At 41.6% G+C, this 19,154-nt stretch overlaps 1 protein-coding gene across 1 annotated transcript in view; it reads left to right on the plus strand.

Moving 5' to 3' along the window:
- The window catches only part of GALNT9 (polypeptide N-acetylgalactosaminyltransferase 9), a 128,627-nt gene that overhangs the window by 11,286 nt on the left and 98,187 nt on the right, over window positions 1–19,154 (plus strand). The window contains exon 2 of the mRNA XM_054288749.1: window positions 12,668–12,848. Coding sequence (XP_054144724.1) covers window positions 12,668–12,848 — 181 coding nt within the window. The remainder of the gene's footprint in view (window positions 1–12,667; window positions 12,849–19,154) is intronic.

Genomic DNA, 19,154 nt, shown 5'->3' on the forward strand with positions numbered 1-19,154 from the left:
TTCCAGGGGAAACAGGGAGAGCTGCATGGAGTTGTGTGTCCTGCTGTCAGGGTGCCTCACCTCCAAGCCTGTGTTCTCCCTTTCCAAGGGTAGCAGTGCTAATCTAGCAAGTCAGGCATTTCCATGTGAATTTCCTGTAATATGGAAAAGTAGTTTTAAATGGGATCCTCGTTATTTCATTAGGAATTCCCTAATCTGTGACCAGAAAACACTCTTTTATCACTTACCCTGGTGCTCATCATTGCCACTAACCCCTGACAAGAAGCAGAGTGTGTGAGCTCACAGAAACAGGAACTGGGGACAGAAGGGGTCAAGAAAATATTTTAAGCTGCTGAAATGCAAGTTCCAGACCCAGGAGACCTGGCCTGCATTTCCAGGGGGGCTGTGCTGGGCTCCTTGTCTGTGGTGACAGCTCATCTCTCTGCTCCCCTGATCTCTCCCCTTATCTGTGTCCTCAGGTTAAATTTGTGATATTGTTAATTAGTGGTGTATATAACAGCCAGGCACCAACACACCTGGACACCCAGTAATTAACACATTTAATCCTAAAAATATATGTTCACTTCCTTGAGCAGCTAAACCAAGAAAACTCAATTTCTTGTTGGTTGGCAACCCACAAGTGAATTCTTGGGTGGTCTCTTAGAGTTCCAACAGGTCTCTTGTGTTTGATCTTTCACCAAACCTCTTCTCTCAGTAGGAACATTTTAATGGCACTTTCTTCCCAGATGTCAGCTTCTGTGACACTCACAGAAATGCAATTTTTGGAGACCTCTGACTGTCTGCCAAGCCTTGGCTGAAGTTAGAAGCAGTCCTTGAAATCTAACAAGCAGAGAGAAGGGAGAGTATGGAGAGGGAAGCAGACTGATAGACAAATGGAGACAGCATGATCCTACAAAATGTAGGATCTTAGCAAACCAAGCTAAAAATCATATTGGTGACAAATGGGATTTTTACTTATTTAAACACAATCATGAAAATTAAGTTCTGAGCTTTTAAAGGAACCAGGCTCAGAAGTCCACATGGAACTTCTTTGCTTGCTCTGTTAATTGGCAATATGTTAGCACAAGCATTTTTCTCTACTTCCTTGCTTATTTCAGTTAATAACTACAGCAGCATGACATTTCCCTGACACTACACCAGTACTGCAGGAGAGCCTGCCTTATTTTCATCCTGCTGAAATGGCAGACTGGGGTCCCACTAGCCTGTCTCAGTGCCTTTCGGTAGAGTGAATAATTAAATTATGAGCGAGCAGAGCAGCAATGCTAGTGCTCTGTGCTCAGTAGTGTGACACACATCCTGCTGCCCATCCCATCCCATCCCAGGGCTCTGCCCTGCCTTTCCCTGGCCCCACATGGTTCTGAAAAGCTCTTGCTGCTAAGGAGCAGTGTGGGTGTGAGCTGAAGTTTAAGCGTGACCGCAGAGCGCGTCTGCTTTGTGTCCTTGAGGAGCGATGAGCCCGAGCTGTAAACTCAGAACTCGGGTTCCTGAAATTCAAATTTTGATTCATACCAGTCTCTCCACTGAGGGATGATCTCCTGCTGTATAAAGGCACCTTCTATCACTGTCCTCATTTCTCTTTTTACTGTGTAATTTAACACCTCATAATGTAGTCGTAAGTACAAACCGGAGACGCATCAGGGGACAGGGACATTCATTCTTTCGTGGAATTTTGGCATAAAGGAGGGGAAAGCTTGAAGAAAAATTAAGTCTCAAAACTTGAGTTTCTTTTTACATTGCTTTGGTGAAAAACAGATAAGCTCTGTTGCAGTCAGTGGTATTAGGAAGGTAAATTGAAGAAGGGTGATTCACAACTTCGAAAGCTTGGCCACTGTCTTTATATATGATCTGAATTCTATATATGTGTGGTAATTTAAACTGCTCTGTAGGTAGATCAAAGCAGCACATTGGTACCAAATGCATCCTCTGTTCTCCAAGGCAAGCCCAGGGGTCCTGCTGAGGGTTTGTCAGGGCCCAAATCAGCCCTGGGTCACAGTCAATTCCTACAAATACCCACATGCAATGAAGCCAATCTTGTTAATAATGAATCAGTTATTATAGGAGAGCTGGTTTTTACAGTGCCTGTAATAGGAGATTGTAGCTTTCCCGCTCCTGGAAGTCTGAGTCAATTTATCTTTATATCAACAATAAACCAGAAAGGGCAGAAATCAAAGTAAGCAATGTTTTTATTACCGCTTTTAAATAAAACATTGTGCCAATATTTTCCCCGTAACATTACATCTTTATTTTCTCAAATTTATTGGCAATTGCTATTTATCTTCATTTCTCCTTTCTTTTGCAAAGCTATCTCATCCTTTGATTTTCTTCCCCCAGAGAATGTGGTACCTAATCCTTTTTATTTGTCCTTGATAAATCCCTGATTAATTGTATGTTATAAGCTATCCATGCAACGTCGTGTCTTTCATTTCTAAATAGGCTTTCTTTTATGAATATAAAGAGCTAAAGCTTTCCTTTCTAGAGCCAAAACCAAATCCAGACTCAACATTTCCCTTAATAATAGCAAGGCACTTCAGAACCAAGTAAGATTCTCAGCACTATGGGATCTCCTTGTATTCCCCTTTGTAAGTAGGAGAGACTCAGACCTTTAGTTGGGCACATCCTCTAGTAGATAGATCTGTTATAAATCTGGCTGTCACTTCATCTCAAAATTAGAAGGACTCTGCAGAATAATTTACTTCATCCATTTTAGCTTCAAATGTACAGTAATTTGTTCATTTGTAAGCACTTTTGTTTAGATGCTGGGTTCAGGACTGTCTTTTTGCTGTTTAAAATGTACCCTCTGTTTGTTTTTGAGCTGACTTGTCCTGCTGGTAAGAAATTAAATCATACACATATTAAGAGGTTGATGGAAGGAGGCATTGCAGTCTGGCATTGACAAGCAAGGCACAGCTGTGGTGTATGTTGACATGAGATAGGAAAATAAAGTGAAGGCAGGAAAGAGGAGAAAAAGCAGAGAGCCAAAAGCCAAGCTCCCTGAGAGGTGTCAAAGATGTGGCTGAGAAAGAAGAATACAAAGACAGGTCAAGAAAAATACACAGATCTACAGATCTGAAATAGACAGTCTGTCAGGAAAATGAGTATGTTTTGAAACCAATGTGCAATGATGCAAAAAAAAAACCAAAAAACTATGTCACCCTTAGAGAGCTTTTAAGGCAATACCACACTGAAAGGAAAGGCTCTCTCTGGCTCCTGTGAAAACCAATATCCAAATTAACTGGTTTTCAAGAGATTGGGTGGAAGTATTTGAAACCTCTCATCCTCAATAGCAGCTGATGCCTTCTCCCGTCTATTCCCAAGGAGAAATGTCTGATGATGAGATGGAGAGACAGCAGACAGAGAGCCAGCCATGCTTTCACAAACCAGGGACTTTCTCAGATAATTTTATTCTCTGATGCCAATAGGAAGAGCAGGCAGTGGCTCTTGGAGCACAGAAGGAGAGCAGTGGCTGCAGCCAGCAGGTCTGCAGTTGTTAACATTGGCTCTTTATTGAGGTTGCATTGCCAGAGGTGAACTCAGTGAGTAATTTCACAGGCGTGGGAAATGGAGATCCACTTTCAAGTAAGACGTGACTCTGAGTTCCAGCAGCTCCCATGTCTGGGTTTAATGCTGCCATCCTCTGCTGTGCAAAATGAGCTGAACAACCAGCAGCTTTCCAGCCATACAAATAGCAAAGTGTTCTATATGACTTTGTTGTTGGAAAAGCTATCTGTGTGATTATGTTAGTTTAATTTAATAGCAGGCTGTTTAGGTAAATGAGCAGGGAGGCATATGAGTGTCTGCAGATAATGTGGAGCATGATTGCAAAATGATGCTGCAGGAGATGGGCTTGTCTGGCCCTTGTCAGGGCTCTCCAAACACCCTTGAGCAGGAGAGAAGAATCTTCTTTAACCTTGGACAAAATCCCTCAGAGACAGAGACCTGAGACTGAACCCTGGGCAGTAATTTGGCAGGTTGGGCAATGTCAGATGTGGGAGAGCCTTTGATGAGTTTGCACTTTATTATCAGCACAATGGAGTCTAGAACAGTATGAACCTGCATAGGACCTGAAATTAGATACATTTTCTTTTTGTTTCCTTGTGTTTAAAGATAACTTTTTTCCCTTTTGGAACCTGTGCCTGTGGGATTGACTCTTGTAGTGGAGCTGGTCTGAGAATAGAGCAGTCAGGGACTTCTCATCTAGAATTGTACCAGAAGTCAAAGGGTTATTTTTAGTGATTAGAGGTGTGCAGTCAGCTCTGTAGGGTCAAGGAAATGTCATTGCATCCAACAGCAGCTTTCCAGCTGTGGCTCCATCCTGTCAGACCTTGGGTCACACCTCCCTTCCCACCATGGTCCACTGCTTCCCTTCCCTACCTTTGATTAACACAAGCAAACTCCTTGCTCTTCACAAGATATTTTCCTCATTTATGGAATTAAAACCCTTTACCTTGGCTGAACCAGCTTGTTCCTAAATCTAATTAAACAGCCCCAAAGTTTTGACTCTTGCACCATGGAGCTTTTCAAGGAGAAGCCACTCTCCCTTCCTCTAGAATGGCTCTGTTATTGTTTTAATGATCACATTACCCAGGAGTTTTCACCTCTGTTTCCCTGGAAAAATTTAAAAAAAATCTAATATATTGATACATTACAAGATGATCCATTTCATGTGAGTTGGTGACACTCTGACCGTGACAGCAGCACAGAATTCATTGCTGCAGGAGCCCATTGAATCTAATATTAGTGGCTGGGCTTTTAAAGGACACTGGGTAGTTTTATGCCCTGTTTCTACCTGTCTGAGTTAAGATAATGAGGGTAATCTAATATTATGCTTCAGGGCTTGAGTTACCTGCCTGTGGGGTTCAGAGGGAGCTCTGCTTCCAGGGGCTGAGCAGAGTTTAATTGGCCAAGTGCTTCATCGTTTGTGTTTCATTTCCTCTGAAGCCTCAGGTGTTGGCCACTGCCGGGGACAGGTGCCAAACTGATGACACTCACATTTTGTCTCCTTTTAATATCAGCGGGCTGCCAGGCAGATACACCAACATTTCAGCTCCTCCCCCTCAACTCCAGATTTATGCCATCACCAGAGGAGTTTTCTGGCTTTCCTCCAAAGCCCTGAAGAGAAAAATGCATTTTATGTTTCACCAGCAAAAACCACGAGTCATCTGGGATTTAAAAACTTCTAGAAGAATCGTGGCATCTGTTATTTATTTTAAGATAACAGAGTGATCTTTCTCTGTGAATGAACTTTTTGATCATTGCAAGGAAAATTTAAAAAAAATCAGTCACACACATATAATTTAAAATTATGCATCTGGGGTAGGGGCTTTTTATTTTGCCTCTCAAAATATGTCCTTATGTAGCTCTTCCTTGGTTAAGGAGGAAATCTATTTTTGTTTATATCTAGTTTCTGGCAAAACTCTGGCACCTCTCCTATTATCTGTAAATTTGGGATCAGTGTCCTACCTCACAAATGAGCTTCTGTCTTCATCTCCAGTGGACTGTACAGCTGCTATTTCTTGGTCCTTCCAATCCTCAATCTGTTTATCTCCTCCTGAATTATCTGTTGTAATTAGAATACATTTTCTCATCTCAAGGGGTAACCAGCTCCAAATGAGTGTTCTATAAAAGCAATTACTTTTGATATTAGATATCTGTACATAAAAACACAGTATTTCTTCCAATTAAAAAGCACTAATGAATTTTGTGTCTAGAGAGGCAGTAGCCTACGCAGTGCTGCAGCTTCTGTGAAGCCAAGGAACAAAAGATGAGGCAACTGTAAGAGGGCAGTGGTGTGTGTGCTGCACCACTGAATAGCAGATTCAGGGAGAACATGGGCTCTGCAAGGACATCCTGTTCCTTTTTGTCCCCAGCAGGCTTTTGTCAGCACTGCTGAACCAGATCCCTCTCCACGTTGTGCCAAGATGACTAACACAGTTTGTCCTGCTGCTCCTGTCTTCTACACCTCAGCCCTTTTATTTCCTCAGATATTCCTCTCCTCTTCCTCAAAGTATTAATTCTTGCATTTGGCATGGGGCAGCTTTACCAGAGATGAACTCCTTCCCTCTACAGACAGAACTGCCACCTTTCATCATCTCAAAATTACCTGAATGACTAGGGACCTTTTATCTATTCCATTCCATTCCATTCCATTCCATTCCAGCTATTCTACAAAAAGGATCATTTCAGAAACACCTTGACCTTGTTATATTGCCTTTATGTCTTCTTTCTTCATTATCTTTCTTGCATCTGGTTCTTGTCTGTATTGATGGTGAGTTCTTTGGGGTGGGATCTGTCTTTTTGGGCTCATGTACTATCTGCTGCAGTGATATCCTGAGTCTGGACTACATGGCATGGAAACTCCAAGGAAAAAAATTGTTCTGGCCAAATCCTGTCCTAGTAGGAGTTACCATGTAAGATTTAAGGATTAAAAACTGTTCTGGCCAAATCCTGTCCTGGTAGGAGTTACCATTTAGGATTTTAAGGACTACATGAGCTCTTTGGGCTCATTTAGCACCTGCTGCAGTGGTATCCTGAGTCTGCACTACATGCCATGGAAACTCTAAGGAAAAAATTCTCCTCACCAAATCCTGTCCTGGTAGGAGTTACCATGTAGGATTTAAGGATTAAAGCATCAATATGGTGGGAGCAGAGAGTGTAGGATGGAATAAGGGTCAGCTTCCAGCCCAGCTGCTGAGAAAAGCCCCGGGCACCTTCATGGAATTTTCCATAAAATGTATTTTGAGCATTTGACAGACATGCACATGTTGTGTCTCAGAGTGCTCTCTGCAACCTGGAAAATCCCTGTTTTGAAGAAGAAACATATGGCAAAGCACACAAAGGGTTGGATATTAGTCCAATTTCCATATAATCCACATAATTTCCAGGCTCCTGGTTCTGCACTCTGTGCCTGACTGGCTGCTGGGGGTGGGAAAGGAGCAGCCCCCCAACAGGCTGAGCTCCCAAATCACTTCACCCCTTCCCCATCATTCACCTGCTCACACATGGATGATATCTTACAGCATTGCCTCTCATCTGGGCACCAAGACTGAGAAATGCTGTCTCAGGCTTCCCACTGGGGTCTGGAGATGAGGTTAAGCTACAAAACCACTGCACCTCCTGTTTCTAGAGACAGAAAGTTGCATATCAAGTGCTTCAGCTTTACAGGTTGCCGTACTTTTGTCCTTTTCAAGCCATCAGCTGCAGGATGCTGTTTGTCTTCTCCCTGACATATCTGCAGAGATACTTGGGGCTGGTACCAGGCTCCAGGGGACATAAACTTTTCAAGCAAGGATGCAGCAAACTTGAGTACAACTATAAAAAAATCAGACTGTGTTTTGGGTTTCAGATAAATGGAAGTGCTGGAGTCACTTAAATTAGATGGGGTTTTGTTTGTTGCTCTCCAATTTCCAAAAGTTAGAGCTTGAATCCCTGTGGGGTGTGATTTGCTGAATGTTGCTGTATGTAAAATAAATCTCCTCCACATTCAGCATTTCCTCTAGCTCAGAAAGGGAGCACCTTTTGATATGGGGAAAATTCAGATCAGTTCTCTGGGCAGCAAATCTGACATATTATGTAGGCTTGCTTCAGGGTCGTGGTGGGAGAAGCTGATCTGGGATATGGAAAGTTGGGATATGCAGAAATTAAGGGCCAGGCTCTGTTTAACATTTAAATTGAATCATGAGCTAGACACCAGCAACTCCCCATGCTGCATGCTACTGTTTGCAAAGTTGGCTGAAACTCTGTCAAATAGCGAAATAGTTCCAAATAAGATTTTTTTTCCTGCATATTGTTGGTCCTCATGCTTGCAACAGGAAAATGTTTTTAGTTTTTCACGTTTAACATTAGTGCAGTGAACTGCCAATGCATTCACTGAATTTATGCCATTATGGGGCTGTGTGAGAGAAAAGGGGCTGCTTACACCAGAGAGCCTTTCTCTGGTGTGTGTGTGTGTGTGTTCTTTTAGAAATCATCAGCTAACAGTTATTTTTAGGCATCACCGAAATGAAGTTATAAACAGCTGGTGAGCTGAGACCTTTAGCTTAGTGTTGAATGGCTCACCTGTATTGCACTTTCCCTCTTCCTCCTCCAACCAGCTGCTTTTCTTGTGCACCTGCTTCACTCTGACATGCAGCCCCTGAAGAAGGAAGATCAGTGCTTCACTCCATGCCATTCTTTGAGGCTCTAACCTTCAGCTGAAGTTTCTAGCTGCCACAGAACAAGATCACAAAATTAGCACAATACAGTAATTCAAAGTGGAAGCATTGGGGCTGGTTCAATAGTTGCAACTGCTTTAATTCCTCCCTCTAAACAGGTGGGTTTATGTAAAAATAGCTTAAAAAGGCATTGTAAGCTGAGTCTTGTTTAAGCTGTTACTGAACCTAGACCAGAATCTCTGAACCTTTTTCTTTTCTTTGCAAAGCTGTAACTGGAAATGCTCAAAGTCAGCTTTGTCAATCTATGTGGAGCTTCTATTGTCCCTGAATCTTTTTTTTTTTTTTTTTGTGTTCGAGCTAGGATCCAAATATTTTTATTGCTTTACATGGCATGCAGTGGTATTTTCAGGTGAGAAATAATAATTGGAGAAGGAAGGAAACAAGTGTTTTTTGATGAGTTTTATGTTTCCTGTTTCAGGAGTCACAGGTAAAATTGCTCAGTGTGTCAGGTTTTTTTGACCTATGCCAGGTTTTTTAGAAGGAAATGTTTTATTCCCTCCTTTGAAGGTGCTAGAAACTGAAATATTTTTCTGCAGCTATTCAAATATGCAGATGATGTAAGTGTAGATAAAGCTCAGAACTCTGGCTTTGGAGCCCTTCTCAAGCTGGGGCTGAGACAGGCCAGCAAGGGCATTTTGCAGATTTTGCAGCAGTTCTCCCACTGTTCTGACATTCTATTATTATTTTCAATCACTTATTTTTATTTTGAATTGTCAGAAGTTTAATTCTGTCTGAGAACCTTGGCTGAACCTGATTTACAGCTGCCTGTAATTGTGTTGCAAAAAGGAAAAAAAATGATAGTAAAATAATCACAGCCATAATCAGATCTAGATTTTGCCATAGTTTCTCACATAAATCTCCTTAGTGCTTTTCCCATTGTGACAAGGTTTATGATGAAAAATAGAAGATCTCTTTTCTTCCTAGAAAATGATGCATCCTGTGGAGTAATTAATCTGGTTAAGGAACTAAGGCTGGCTTGTTCTGCTCTCCATTCTCCCAACAATTTCTGTCCTACACAGAAATCTCTGCAGTGAGAGCAATAAATTAGAAATGAATGACAGACACTAATTTTTTGTGACCTCATTGTCATCTGCAGCATGGAGCAGCCTATGACCATTCCCAGTGTATCAGCTGCAGATATTTTTAGTCCACAAAATTTAAAGGATAGATTGAAGAATAGCTGCTCACTGGGCATCCCCTTTCTGCACATCCCCATTGCAGAGCTGGCCCCATGATCTCAATCCTTGCTCTGGCTCTGTGCTTTGCCCTTGTTGGCTTCTGATGCTGTGGAAAAATGGATGAGAATTAGGGCTGCAAGTGAGTAACCCAAAGGCAAGATAAGCATCCCAATTCTTGATACCAACCTATTTTTGTGAAGGTGCTGCTGAACTGAAAGTCCTTTTCTTTGTGTCTTTTTTCGTCCTTTTTTTTAATTATTTTTTTATTTTTTAAGGCTGACCAGTGCAGTAACTGTGGATTTGGGGGTTAGCAAGTCATCACTGTGACCTAGAAAGTGATGGGAGAAAGCTCTCTGTTGAGGAGACAATTGCTGAAGCAACAGCAAATCAACTTTGAGATGGAAAATGCAATGGAAATATGTGAGGCGTGGTCTGGCTAACCAACCATGCATTGAGGAGCATTGCCTGTAATTGCTGCCTCTCACACACATGCACATATATAAAATACAGTATACTCATTGTTCCTAAGACCTTCCAGAGACACTTTGGTGCTCTTTTGGAAGAAGGCAGCAATGTGATATCATTTATTTAATTGCTGCTTTATTTTGGTCAATGTTACTGCATTTCTGGGGTAACTGTCAGTCAGACTAAGCTACAATGTGGTAGCTGGAGCAAAAAGCACACTGCAATATGCTCTGAGGGGAAGCCAGACAAATGATGATTCCTTCCCACAACAAGATCATATCAGCAGCACAAAGAGCTAGAATATCAGATTTAGAAAAAGGTATATGAAATTATTGTCATCATGGCTGGTTTTGCAGGCTGTCTAACCAATTCTCTCAGAAGTAAAATATCCAAGTGTTTGATGCTTCCTGTGGGGTGGAAGTTCCATTCTCACATTACTTGTGCCATAAAGACTCAAGTGTTTTGTTCTATAAACTGCAAGAGCATAGAGTATGAAGAATAAAGTTCTCAACCACTGGAATTAGATTGTTGTTTCAAGTGAAATGAGCACACCACATCTTGGAGACCCCTTCATTAAAGCAGGTCAGTTAATTTTAATGAAGTCATCTTCAATTTGCTTTGATGCTATATCAGAATCTAGCCCAGATGATTCCAGATGATCATCAAATGAATTTCCACATTATGGTCATTCAAGGACATAGGCTTTGTCAAGTTTTCTGGGGTTTTGACTTTTAAACTGTTTAATTTGACTCTTTTTTTTTTTGAGGGAATTGCTGACATTTCTCAGAAACTGAGCCTCTTTTGGGTTCCATATATTGGGCATGTCAGGCAGAGCTTGCAGCATCACTGCTGCTGGTTTCTGTTAAGTCTAAGACTGTCTCATGCAGGAAGATTAGGCTGCTCTGCTTCTCCTTTTGAGTGGGGAGAGATGTGGAGTCCCAGACGTGTAATTTCTGTAATTACTCAAGCAAGGAATCATTGTCAGGCCACGCATGCAGGGCCCTCTGCTCAAATTTTTCCAAAGGAAAGTCAAATGCCAAGTAGCCTCTCATCCTAAATTGGAACAAAAAGGACAAAAGTGACCATTTTCTTCAAAATGAAGCTCCCTAAAATATTTTCAGAATATTGAACATGGATTGAAGTGCTTCACTTAATAAGCTAGAAGAATTTCTCTGGTTTGAAATCCAGACTTGTCTTGAGTTTTAGTCACGTTTCAGTGCTTGGTGATGAGGAGCATGAAGGCATCAAAGACACAAACACAAGCAAGATCTGTCCTGACTCACCACTGATTGCAGCATTTTTGTATTTTTGTCAGCAGCGTCTGAAATTCAGTAGCAGAATTCCTTTTATGTTAATTTGTGACTGTTTGTATTGTTTCACTTTATCTCAGAACAGGATTTTGTCATAAACATTGCAGGAGAAAATGCAGAATTTTACCCATTCAGATCAGTAATGAACCAATGTCTCTATGGGCTGTCCTGTCATTAAACAGAGATGGTGATGGAGCTGTAACAAGTAAGGACATTGTTTGCAGTGAGGTGAAAGAGAATTTCCTCCCAAGGGTCTGATCTGCCCTCCTTAATGGCACTTGGAGAAGCCAGTCCCACGTTTGTACTGCCATGTGTGTTTGTTGCTACCAAATGTTGACAGTTCCTTTCTTTCTTTTTAATCATTTAGTTGAAATAATGACATTTTCCTCTTGAAAAAGTCTTGATTTGAAAAATGTTGAGTGGGTCAAGCTCTAATTGCTTTGCTTGGTGTCGTAAATGATTTGGGGGAGAGTCACACATTCCTGTATGGTGTTCCCAGGGTTATTATAAATAACTTTATCACTTATAATGACTTGCTGATAGCCAGCCTTTTGGAAAGGAGAGCTTTGACATTAAACACAGGATATTTGAGGAGCTTATTTATGAGGATTCAGCACCAAATTAAATGCCTGTTGCCATGGAAGAGGTTCCTGGTGATGTGATCATACGAGCATTTTTATATTGGTTTTATTTTTATTTTTGAGTTGACCAGTGAATGAAACCTGTAAATGCATTGTTAATTGGCTGATTTCTCAGCACTTACTGAGTGTCCAAACTTTCTGCTGCTGTGAGCTCTACAGAGCTGAGTATCTTACATATTTCATTTGTCAGATGTGAAGTGCAGAGGAAATCTGGAGTGATTCCCAGGTGGAGTGTCAGCTCCATTAAAATAGTTTTAGCACATCTTTGTGGCGACAGAGGCTGGGCAGGGTGTGTATTCGAGTCCAAATCACCCATCTGTTGAGTCAGGCAGTGAAATCAGATTTATCCTGTATTTACCACCCAGCAGAAGCTGGTGGCCAGTCCATAGGAGCCAAACCTGGACCAGGGCTGCAGGGTCCTGGAGTCCCAGAGCAGGTACCAGAACTGACACTAATGTGGAGTTAAACTGGCACACCTACATGTGGTAGAAATTCAACATCTCTCCCTTAAAATGAACGAAGCTTTAATGGGCTGCATGGGGAAACCCTCCAGTTCTAATGGGGAAAATTTTTTCTTAATTAGCTTAACAATAATTAGCCATTTTGGAAAAAGAAGGAATCGTGAAAGCTGCTAATTGATTCTTTATAGATTTGCTCATTATGCACAGATACTACAAGATATGTTGATTTAGACTTTTGTTTGGGAAGCTGAGGGTAATTTCCACAGAGCCATGAGGGTTTTAAGAGCTGGGAGTTCAGGTCTCATTTATCTGAAAACATTCTGTGTCACAAAAAATGTTCTATCTATTATATCTATATTATTATATTAATAATTTGAATTTTTTTGTCTCTGTTTCATTTAGGTCTGGCAAAGCCCATGGGATTAGTGGAAGGTCCAGGAGGCTTGGGCCAGGGGGGAATGGCTGCCACCCTGAGAGATGACAGCCATGAATCAGAGACTAAGTATGAAGAGTATGGTTACAATGCCCAGCTCAGTGACAGGATATCACTGGACAGGTCCATCCCTGACTACAGACCTAAAAAGTAAGTGGAATTCTGCATTATTATTATTATTTGGAGTAAGGGATTGATTGTTGTTCTGCTGACTCATGGTGGCATTCCTCACATCCCTCCTGGCTGGAATATGACAGCAGTTACTTGTACAGATACCCTGAGCTGAGTGAAAATGAAATAAACCAACTGCCATCTCAAGCATGGAGTGCCAAATTAAATGCATAGCTAATTCTGTCAGTAGTACATTAATATGCATGTTCAATGCCTCAGTTCAAAAATTACATCAGGATATAAGTGATTTTTGGGTTTGGTTCATTTAGAAAAAGCTTTCACTGATTGTCTATGCTTCCTATAGTCACATGCAATGGGAGGGAGACAGTGCAACAAACACTTTATAGTCACTGGTCCCTTAAAAATAACCCCAGCTTATCAAATCAATTGTCTTTAATTGCATTTGATATTCTTAGAATTGTTTAGTCAGGGTTTGCAGTGTGCTGAAACATGGACTAGGTGCAATCCATCGGGGTCCTGTAATTGCAGGAAGGTTTTTTTTGTCTTTGGAATGTGTGTCTATTTTTATTCCACTGTTTATAGTCTTCACACGCCTGTGCTGTGCTTGACATTGCAATTACATGTTTATTATTTGCACTGATTTATTATATTTTGTATTAAATAACTTTCAAATCTTTCATATTTATGGAGTTATATATTTTCCAGATGAGACATCCACACTATCATCCCATGAATGACAATCAGTAATGTCTTAATGCAGAGGAGATCAGCAACAAAGCCTAGTTGCTCTCAGGAGACAGAATTGAAAAGAATACTTAATTAATTTCTAATAATAATCTTCAGTTTTAAAAGACCCACTGGGGCTCCTAGGCAGAACTGAAAGTTAAATTAAAAAGTATCTTATTAAATGGTGAGAAAAGTTTAGCCAAGCTAAACAGCTGTGGTCTCTGAGTAGATTGCAATTGAATTAGGATTTTAGGCAGTTCAAGCTGCCAAAAACAAAACTTCAGCTTAAGTACAAATTTCTTTAGCTGTATTACATACTAAACTGATCTCAGAAGCATTGACTCAGCATTTGTTTTCTCAAACCCTTGCTACAAAAAAAACCAAAACTCAGGTATCAGAAGAGGCAAAAAGAAAACAATCTCTGCCTTGATACCACGTTTGATGTACATTGACTTGTTTAAAGGTCTCATCTCTCCTCTCTTGATGTATCATAAAAATCCATCCTGGAATTATGCTGGGGAAATCTGTAGTTATGCAAATATTGGAGCTGTGCATCAGATCTGGCCCAGAGACCCTAAAGTCAAAGTGAAGTTTCCCAAATGGAGCTTGGTGAGGTTTGACCTGGCTGTTATTTGCTGCTGTGGGCAGGGCGATGAGGATGAATGAGATGTGTTCTGCTGGGAAATGCCAAAGCAGAGGCTGCAGAGCTCAAATCCAGCTCAGCAGCTCTCAGAGGCATGAGACCCTTTGCAATGCAGGGATGTTTCACTTCAGATTGTGCTCTCCCACAGTTTTGCTGAGGAGCTTTGATGAGTCACTCAGATGAGCTTTTTGACATTCTCATTGTGGGTATCTCATCAGGCCATGCCAGATGATTAAATATCTGTGTTACTGGGAGAACTGCCTCCCTTGCCATGTTTGGACACTCCTGAGTTGGTTCTAGTTAGATCTGGAGGCCGCAATTGATGCACTTGTCTCTAGATGAGTCACAGGAAAACCCTTCAGACTGAATTTGCTATGGAAAATGAATGAGAGTGGAGATAGTAGAAGGTCTTTGTATAAGAAGATTTTGCCCACTGAGAAGGTTGGAGAGCAGCCCTGAGGAGGATGTGGGGGTGTTTGTTGACATGGAGCTTAGCGTGGCCCAGTGCACTCAGAGTCCAGAGAGCCAAAAGTGTCCTGGGCTCATCCCAGAGGGGATCCTGCCCCTCTGCTCCATTTTTTGGGACCCCACTGGAATTGTACCCAGCTCTGTGGCCCCCAGCACAAGGAGGACATCTACCATAGCTGAGTTTGACTCTTTGGTTTGGACACTGATTATGTTTGGAGAGAATTGAATCTCCATGAGCTTGAGACAGGCTTTGAAATCCCACTCTTGTCCAGTTTCTCTGTGTGCACAGTTGCCCAGTGGTCTCCCCTCTCCACTGCTGAGCTTGTCAGTTTGCTTGTGCTTTATATTCATGTCATTCCCAGAGCTGTTCATTTTTTAAAGGAGAGGGCTTTTCATTTTTTAAATTGAGGCGCAAGGTAGAATCGATGTCCAAGGCCATGTACATAGTCTGTGGCCAGCCTGTGAATAAAACCATCTGAATTTGCATTCCCAAAGTATTAAACTCTGCTTTCTCCCCATTCTGGCTTCCATTTGAAGTATTCAATCTATGTATTTTCACAAACCAGTATTAAAGATATGAACTGGGAGGATTTATACTCAAGTCTACATTGCACAGGCAAAATTTATGAAAGTAAATATTATTTCAGTATGCAAACTCAGGACTTAAAATACTCCAAGTTTGATGAGAAATATTGTATTTTACTTCATTTAAACTCCCCTCTCACCATTGTCCACTCTCTCATTCTGATAGAATAAACCTTCTATTCCATCCACAAGCATAGGTTCATAAACATTTGGCAGTTTAATTGCTTTTCAGGAGGTATTTTCATCCCCATGCAGCAAATTAAAAATATGTTGTACTACAGATGTGCAGAGTCAGCCAGTGTGACCAAGAAGCTCCTGAATTGGAGTCACCTCCCCCTGTCCTTGCACTGCAGCAGAGCCTCAAGCCTGGGTGGGCACTCAAGATGCTTTTCTCACATTTTGTTCTGCTTTCCTACCTGCTGCTGCCTCTGCTTTTACTCCTTTTTGCCCAGAAACCTTTTCTTTAGGATACGAATTTCTGTTGGTACAGGAGACAACAGCAAATTTTGTTTGCGTGCCAAATAGAGGCAATGGCAGTAAACTTCTTGTTTGTGATTACAAATCACACAATAATTACAAAATTACACTTTGATTCTAGCATATTTATCATAATAAATATATCCCAGCTTTTTCTTCTCAATATCAGAGATTTTTTAATATCTATTAGAGATTATATGATCAGATTATATTATCTAAATAATATATTATTTGAAGTTTTTCAAGGTCTATACCATTGTAGAAAATCTGTTGCAGCGAGCTCAGAGTCAGAATGCTTAATGTCCTGATTTTTCTTCACAGGAGTAAATTATTAGCAGGACTTCTAGCCCTCACTAACACATCTTATTTCCTCTATAAAATGGAAGAACGAGAAGCTTTTCTTGTAAGGAACAGGTTATTTTTGTTTTGCAAGCACACAGCTAAGCTGGAGCTTGTTCTGTGGTTCTCTGGGAGAAGTGTTATTTGATGGTGAAGTGTTATTGGAGTAATTTCCATATATGTTCTTCCATATATAAAATGAGTGTCATAATTGAAAAAACCTGAGCACTGAGTGAAAATAATCTCCTGATGCCAATGAACCTTGTATGTAAGAAAGCATGAGAACTTGTATTCCTGGCAGCTATCCCTCCCAATATGTTTAGGTGTAGAATTGTCCTGAATCCTGCCCTAGGGAATGCTGTAAAATCTGCTGGGCTCTGTCCATGCCTCTCTTACCATAATTTCAAAGGGGAGATGTTTGGCTGAATAGTCAAAACCAGACCTGAAGCAACAAAGAGAGAGATTTTGGTGGAGATTTTGATTTTGAGATTTTGGTGGGGATTTTGCACTTCCCAGGGTCAGCCACCCAAACCCCTGCAGGCACTGGGCAGAGCAGAACAGGTTTCCCTGTGTGGCTACAAAAGTCTGGCAGAATTCGCATCCTCCTGCCCTTTTTGGGGAATAAAATCCTCCACTGCTGCCAGCTCTAGCCAAAATACCAACCCCTGCTCCAGTAACAAAGGCTCAGACTCAGCCCTTCCCAGCCATGCATGAAGTCAGAGGTGCTGAAGCCCCACATGACAGTAGATTTTTTACTTTATCAAACTTAAAGAAAGTAGAAATGTCCAAAACCTTAGGGAACGTCATTAAAAGACAGGGATAAAGGCCCCCAAACTTACAAAAGCTGTTTGTTTTACAGTGTAGCATGCTGGAAAATTGGGAAGTGTCAGCTAAGCAGATGCTTTCAAACAAAAGCATTGTCTCTCAGGATAACATCAATTCCCCTGCTCTTTTTGATGCACAGGCTGGATAGCAAGGGGTTGAACTGAACAGGTGCAACACCTGTAAATCCAGCATTTTGTATCTTTCTATCACTTGACTTTGTAATTTAAATTACTTCAGGGCTTTCTTTACATGCAGGACACATCCACACACGCAGACACACACACTCAGGCACTTGTCAAAACCACTTGCTGTCATGCATTATGCATACTTTTGAGAAAAGTTAATATGATCCTGCAGCTTCCATAATGGCTAAATTGGCTTTTACACAAAATTGTCGCTGCTTGGTGAGGATCTTTAATTTAACTGATCTTTTTTTTGAGCAACTTGGATGCAGAGTGCATTGTGGTAGTTCAGTGATAACAATAATATTAATATATGGATTCAGTCTGCTGGCTCTATCAGCCAAAGAAGATATTTTCTTTGTGTTACAGTCACGGACGTTTGTATTGAGAAAATTCAGCCCTAAAGAACAAACTTATTAATGCTGTGGCAACTCAAGTCTTTAGCCATAAAACTCAGAGAAATCTGGGTCTTGAGGAAATTGCTTTCATTTATTCAGTTCTTTTATGGAGGGAAGCATTTTTGTGGTTTGCCATAGACATTTCACAATAGCAAAAGAATTGCATCTCTAGGGCTGTGAAGTGTAATTAATGGTTCAATCCACTCCATACCTAAGGAAAAGCTTTTTTAATTACCTATCAAAAAGAATTCCGGAATTGATCAAATAATGTTACCGAGGGGGCAGGCTTGGTAAATAGACCTCTGATTTGTTCATTCAAAGGTTTAATAACAGCAGCTCCAGTGAGGCCAGCAGCTGGGGAAGCCTTCAGTGACCACTGAGCTCCAGCTCTCTGAAAAGGCAGAACCACCACCTCCAACTTGGACCCTTTCTTTGGGCAGCAGATCTCTGGGGAGCCCCTGTGCTGTTTCAGCTCTCTGGAGCCCCATCAGGGGTGTGAATGCAGTTTCTCTGTGGTGGAGGAGGCTCAGTGCTGTGCTTGGGTGGCTCTGGTCATCAGTGCTGTGCTTGGATGACCTTGGTCATCAGTGCTGGGCTCGGATTGCCCTGGTCATCAGTGCTGTGCTTGGATGGCTCTGGTTATCAGTGCTGGGCTTGGATGACCCTGATCATCAGTGCTGGGCTCGGATTGCCCTGGTCATCAGTGCTGGGCTTGGATGGCTCTGGTCACCAGTGCTGTGCTTGGGTGGCTCTGGTCATCAGTGCTGTGCTTGGGTGACCTTGGTCATCAGTGCTGGGCTTGGATGGCTCTGGTCACCAGTGCTGTGCTTGGGTGGCTCTGGTCATCAGTGCTGGGCTCGGATTGCCCTGGTCATCAGTGCTGGGCTCGGATTGCCCTGGTCATCAGTGCTGGGCTTGGTTGGCCCTGGTCATCAGTGCTGGGCTTGGTTGGCCCTGGTCACCCGTGCTGGGCTTGGATGACCCCCATGCTCTGCTGGACGTGGCTGCAGCAGCAGGGCACAAAGGCAGATGGCTCTCACAGAGCATCAGCTTTTGGATCACTGCACTGGGCAAGGCTGGGTCTGGGGTTATTTGGTTTTCCCCCCCCCACAGCTGTTTGCTCTGCCTCGTGACCTGTTTTCAAATCCTCTAGGGACGCTGGGTGTTCTTTGAGGCACTTAGAGAAGTGACACAAGAAGCTCCAAATTAAAACAGACCCTTTCCAGGTTAACCAGAGTGCAATGTAATGGGCCTTTTCACAAGGAATATTTGAAGTCCAGAGCTTTCCAGCAATCAGAATTTCTGATTAGCAGAAAATGACAAGTGGAAAAAAAAAATTGCCTAAAAATATTTTGTGTTAGGCTGAGCATCTTCTGTGAAATGTTTGTTTAAACAAGGAGTTTAGACCAGTGAAACCTTTAGTTTCCCATTTAAAAAATCACTCTTGAAATTATGAATTTTCCATTACTAGCTTCTACCAATACTTTCAGATTAAATATCAGGTCACAGTTTAATGAAACATTAATTGAAATTAAGCATTTTGGTTTTTCTAAGCAGAACAGTGTTTCACAATCAAAGTATAAGCATGATATTTGATTTCAATTAGGCTTATTTTTCATAGGAAAGCATTTGACTTTTTTTTTTTGCACCCACTCTCAATCAATCTAAAAAACCATGCTAA

This window comes from Melozone crissalis, unplaced genomic scaffold (assembly GCF_028551555.1).
Source record: "Melozone crissalis strain CALT ecotype California unplaced genomic scaffold, PUWL_Pcris_2 ptg000063l_1, whole genome shotgun sequence".
In the NCBI taxonomy this organism is placed as follows: Eukaryota; Metazoa; Chordata; class Aves; order Passeriformes; family Passerellidae; genus Melozone; species Melozone crissalis.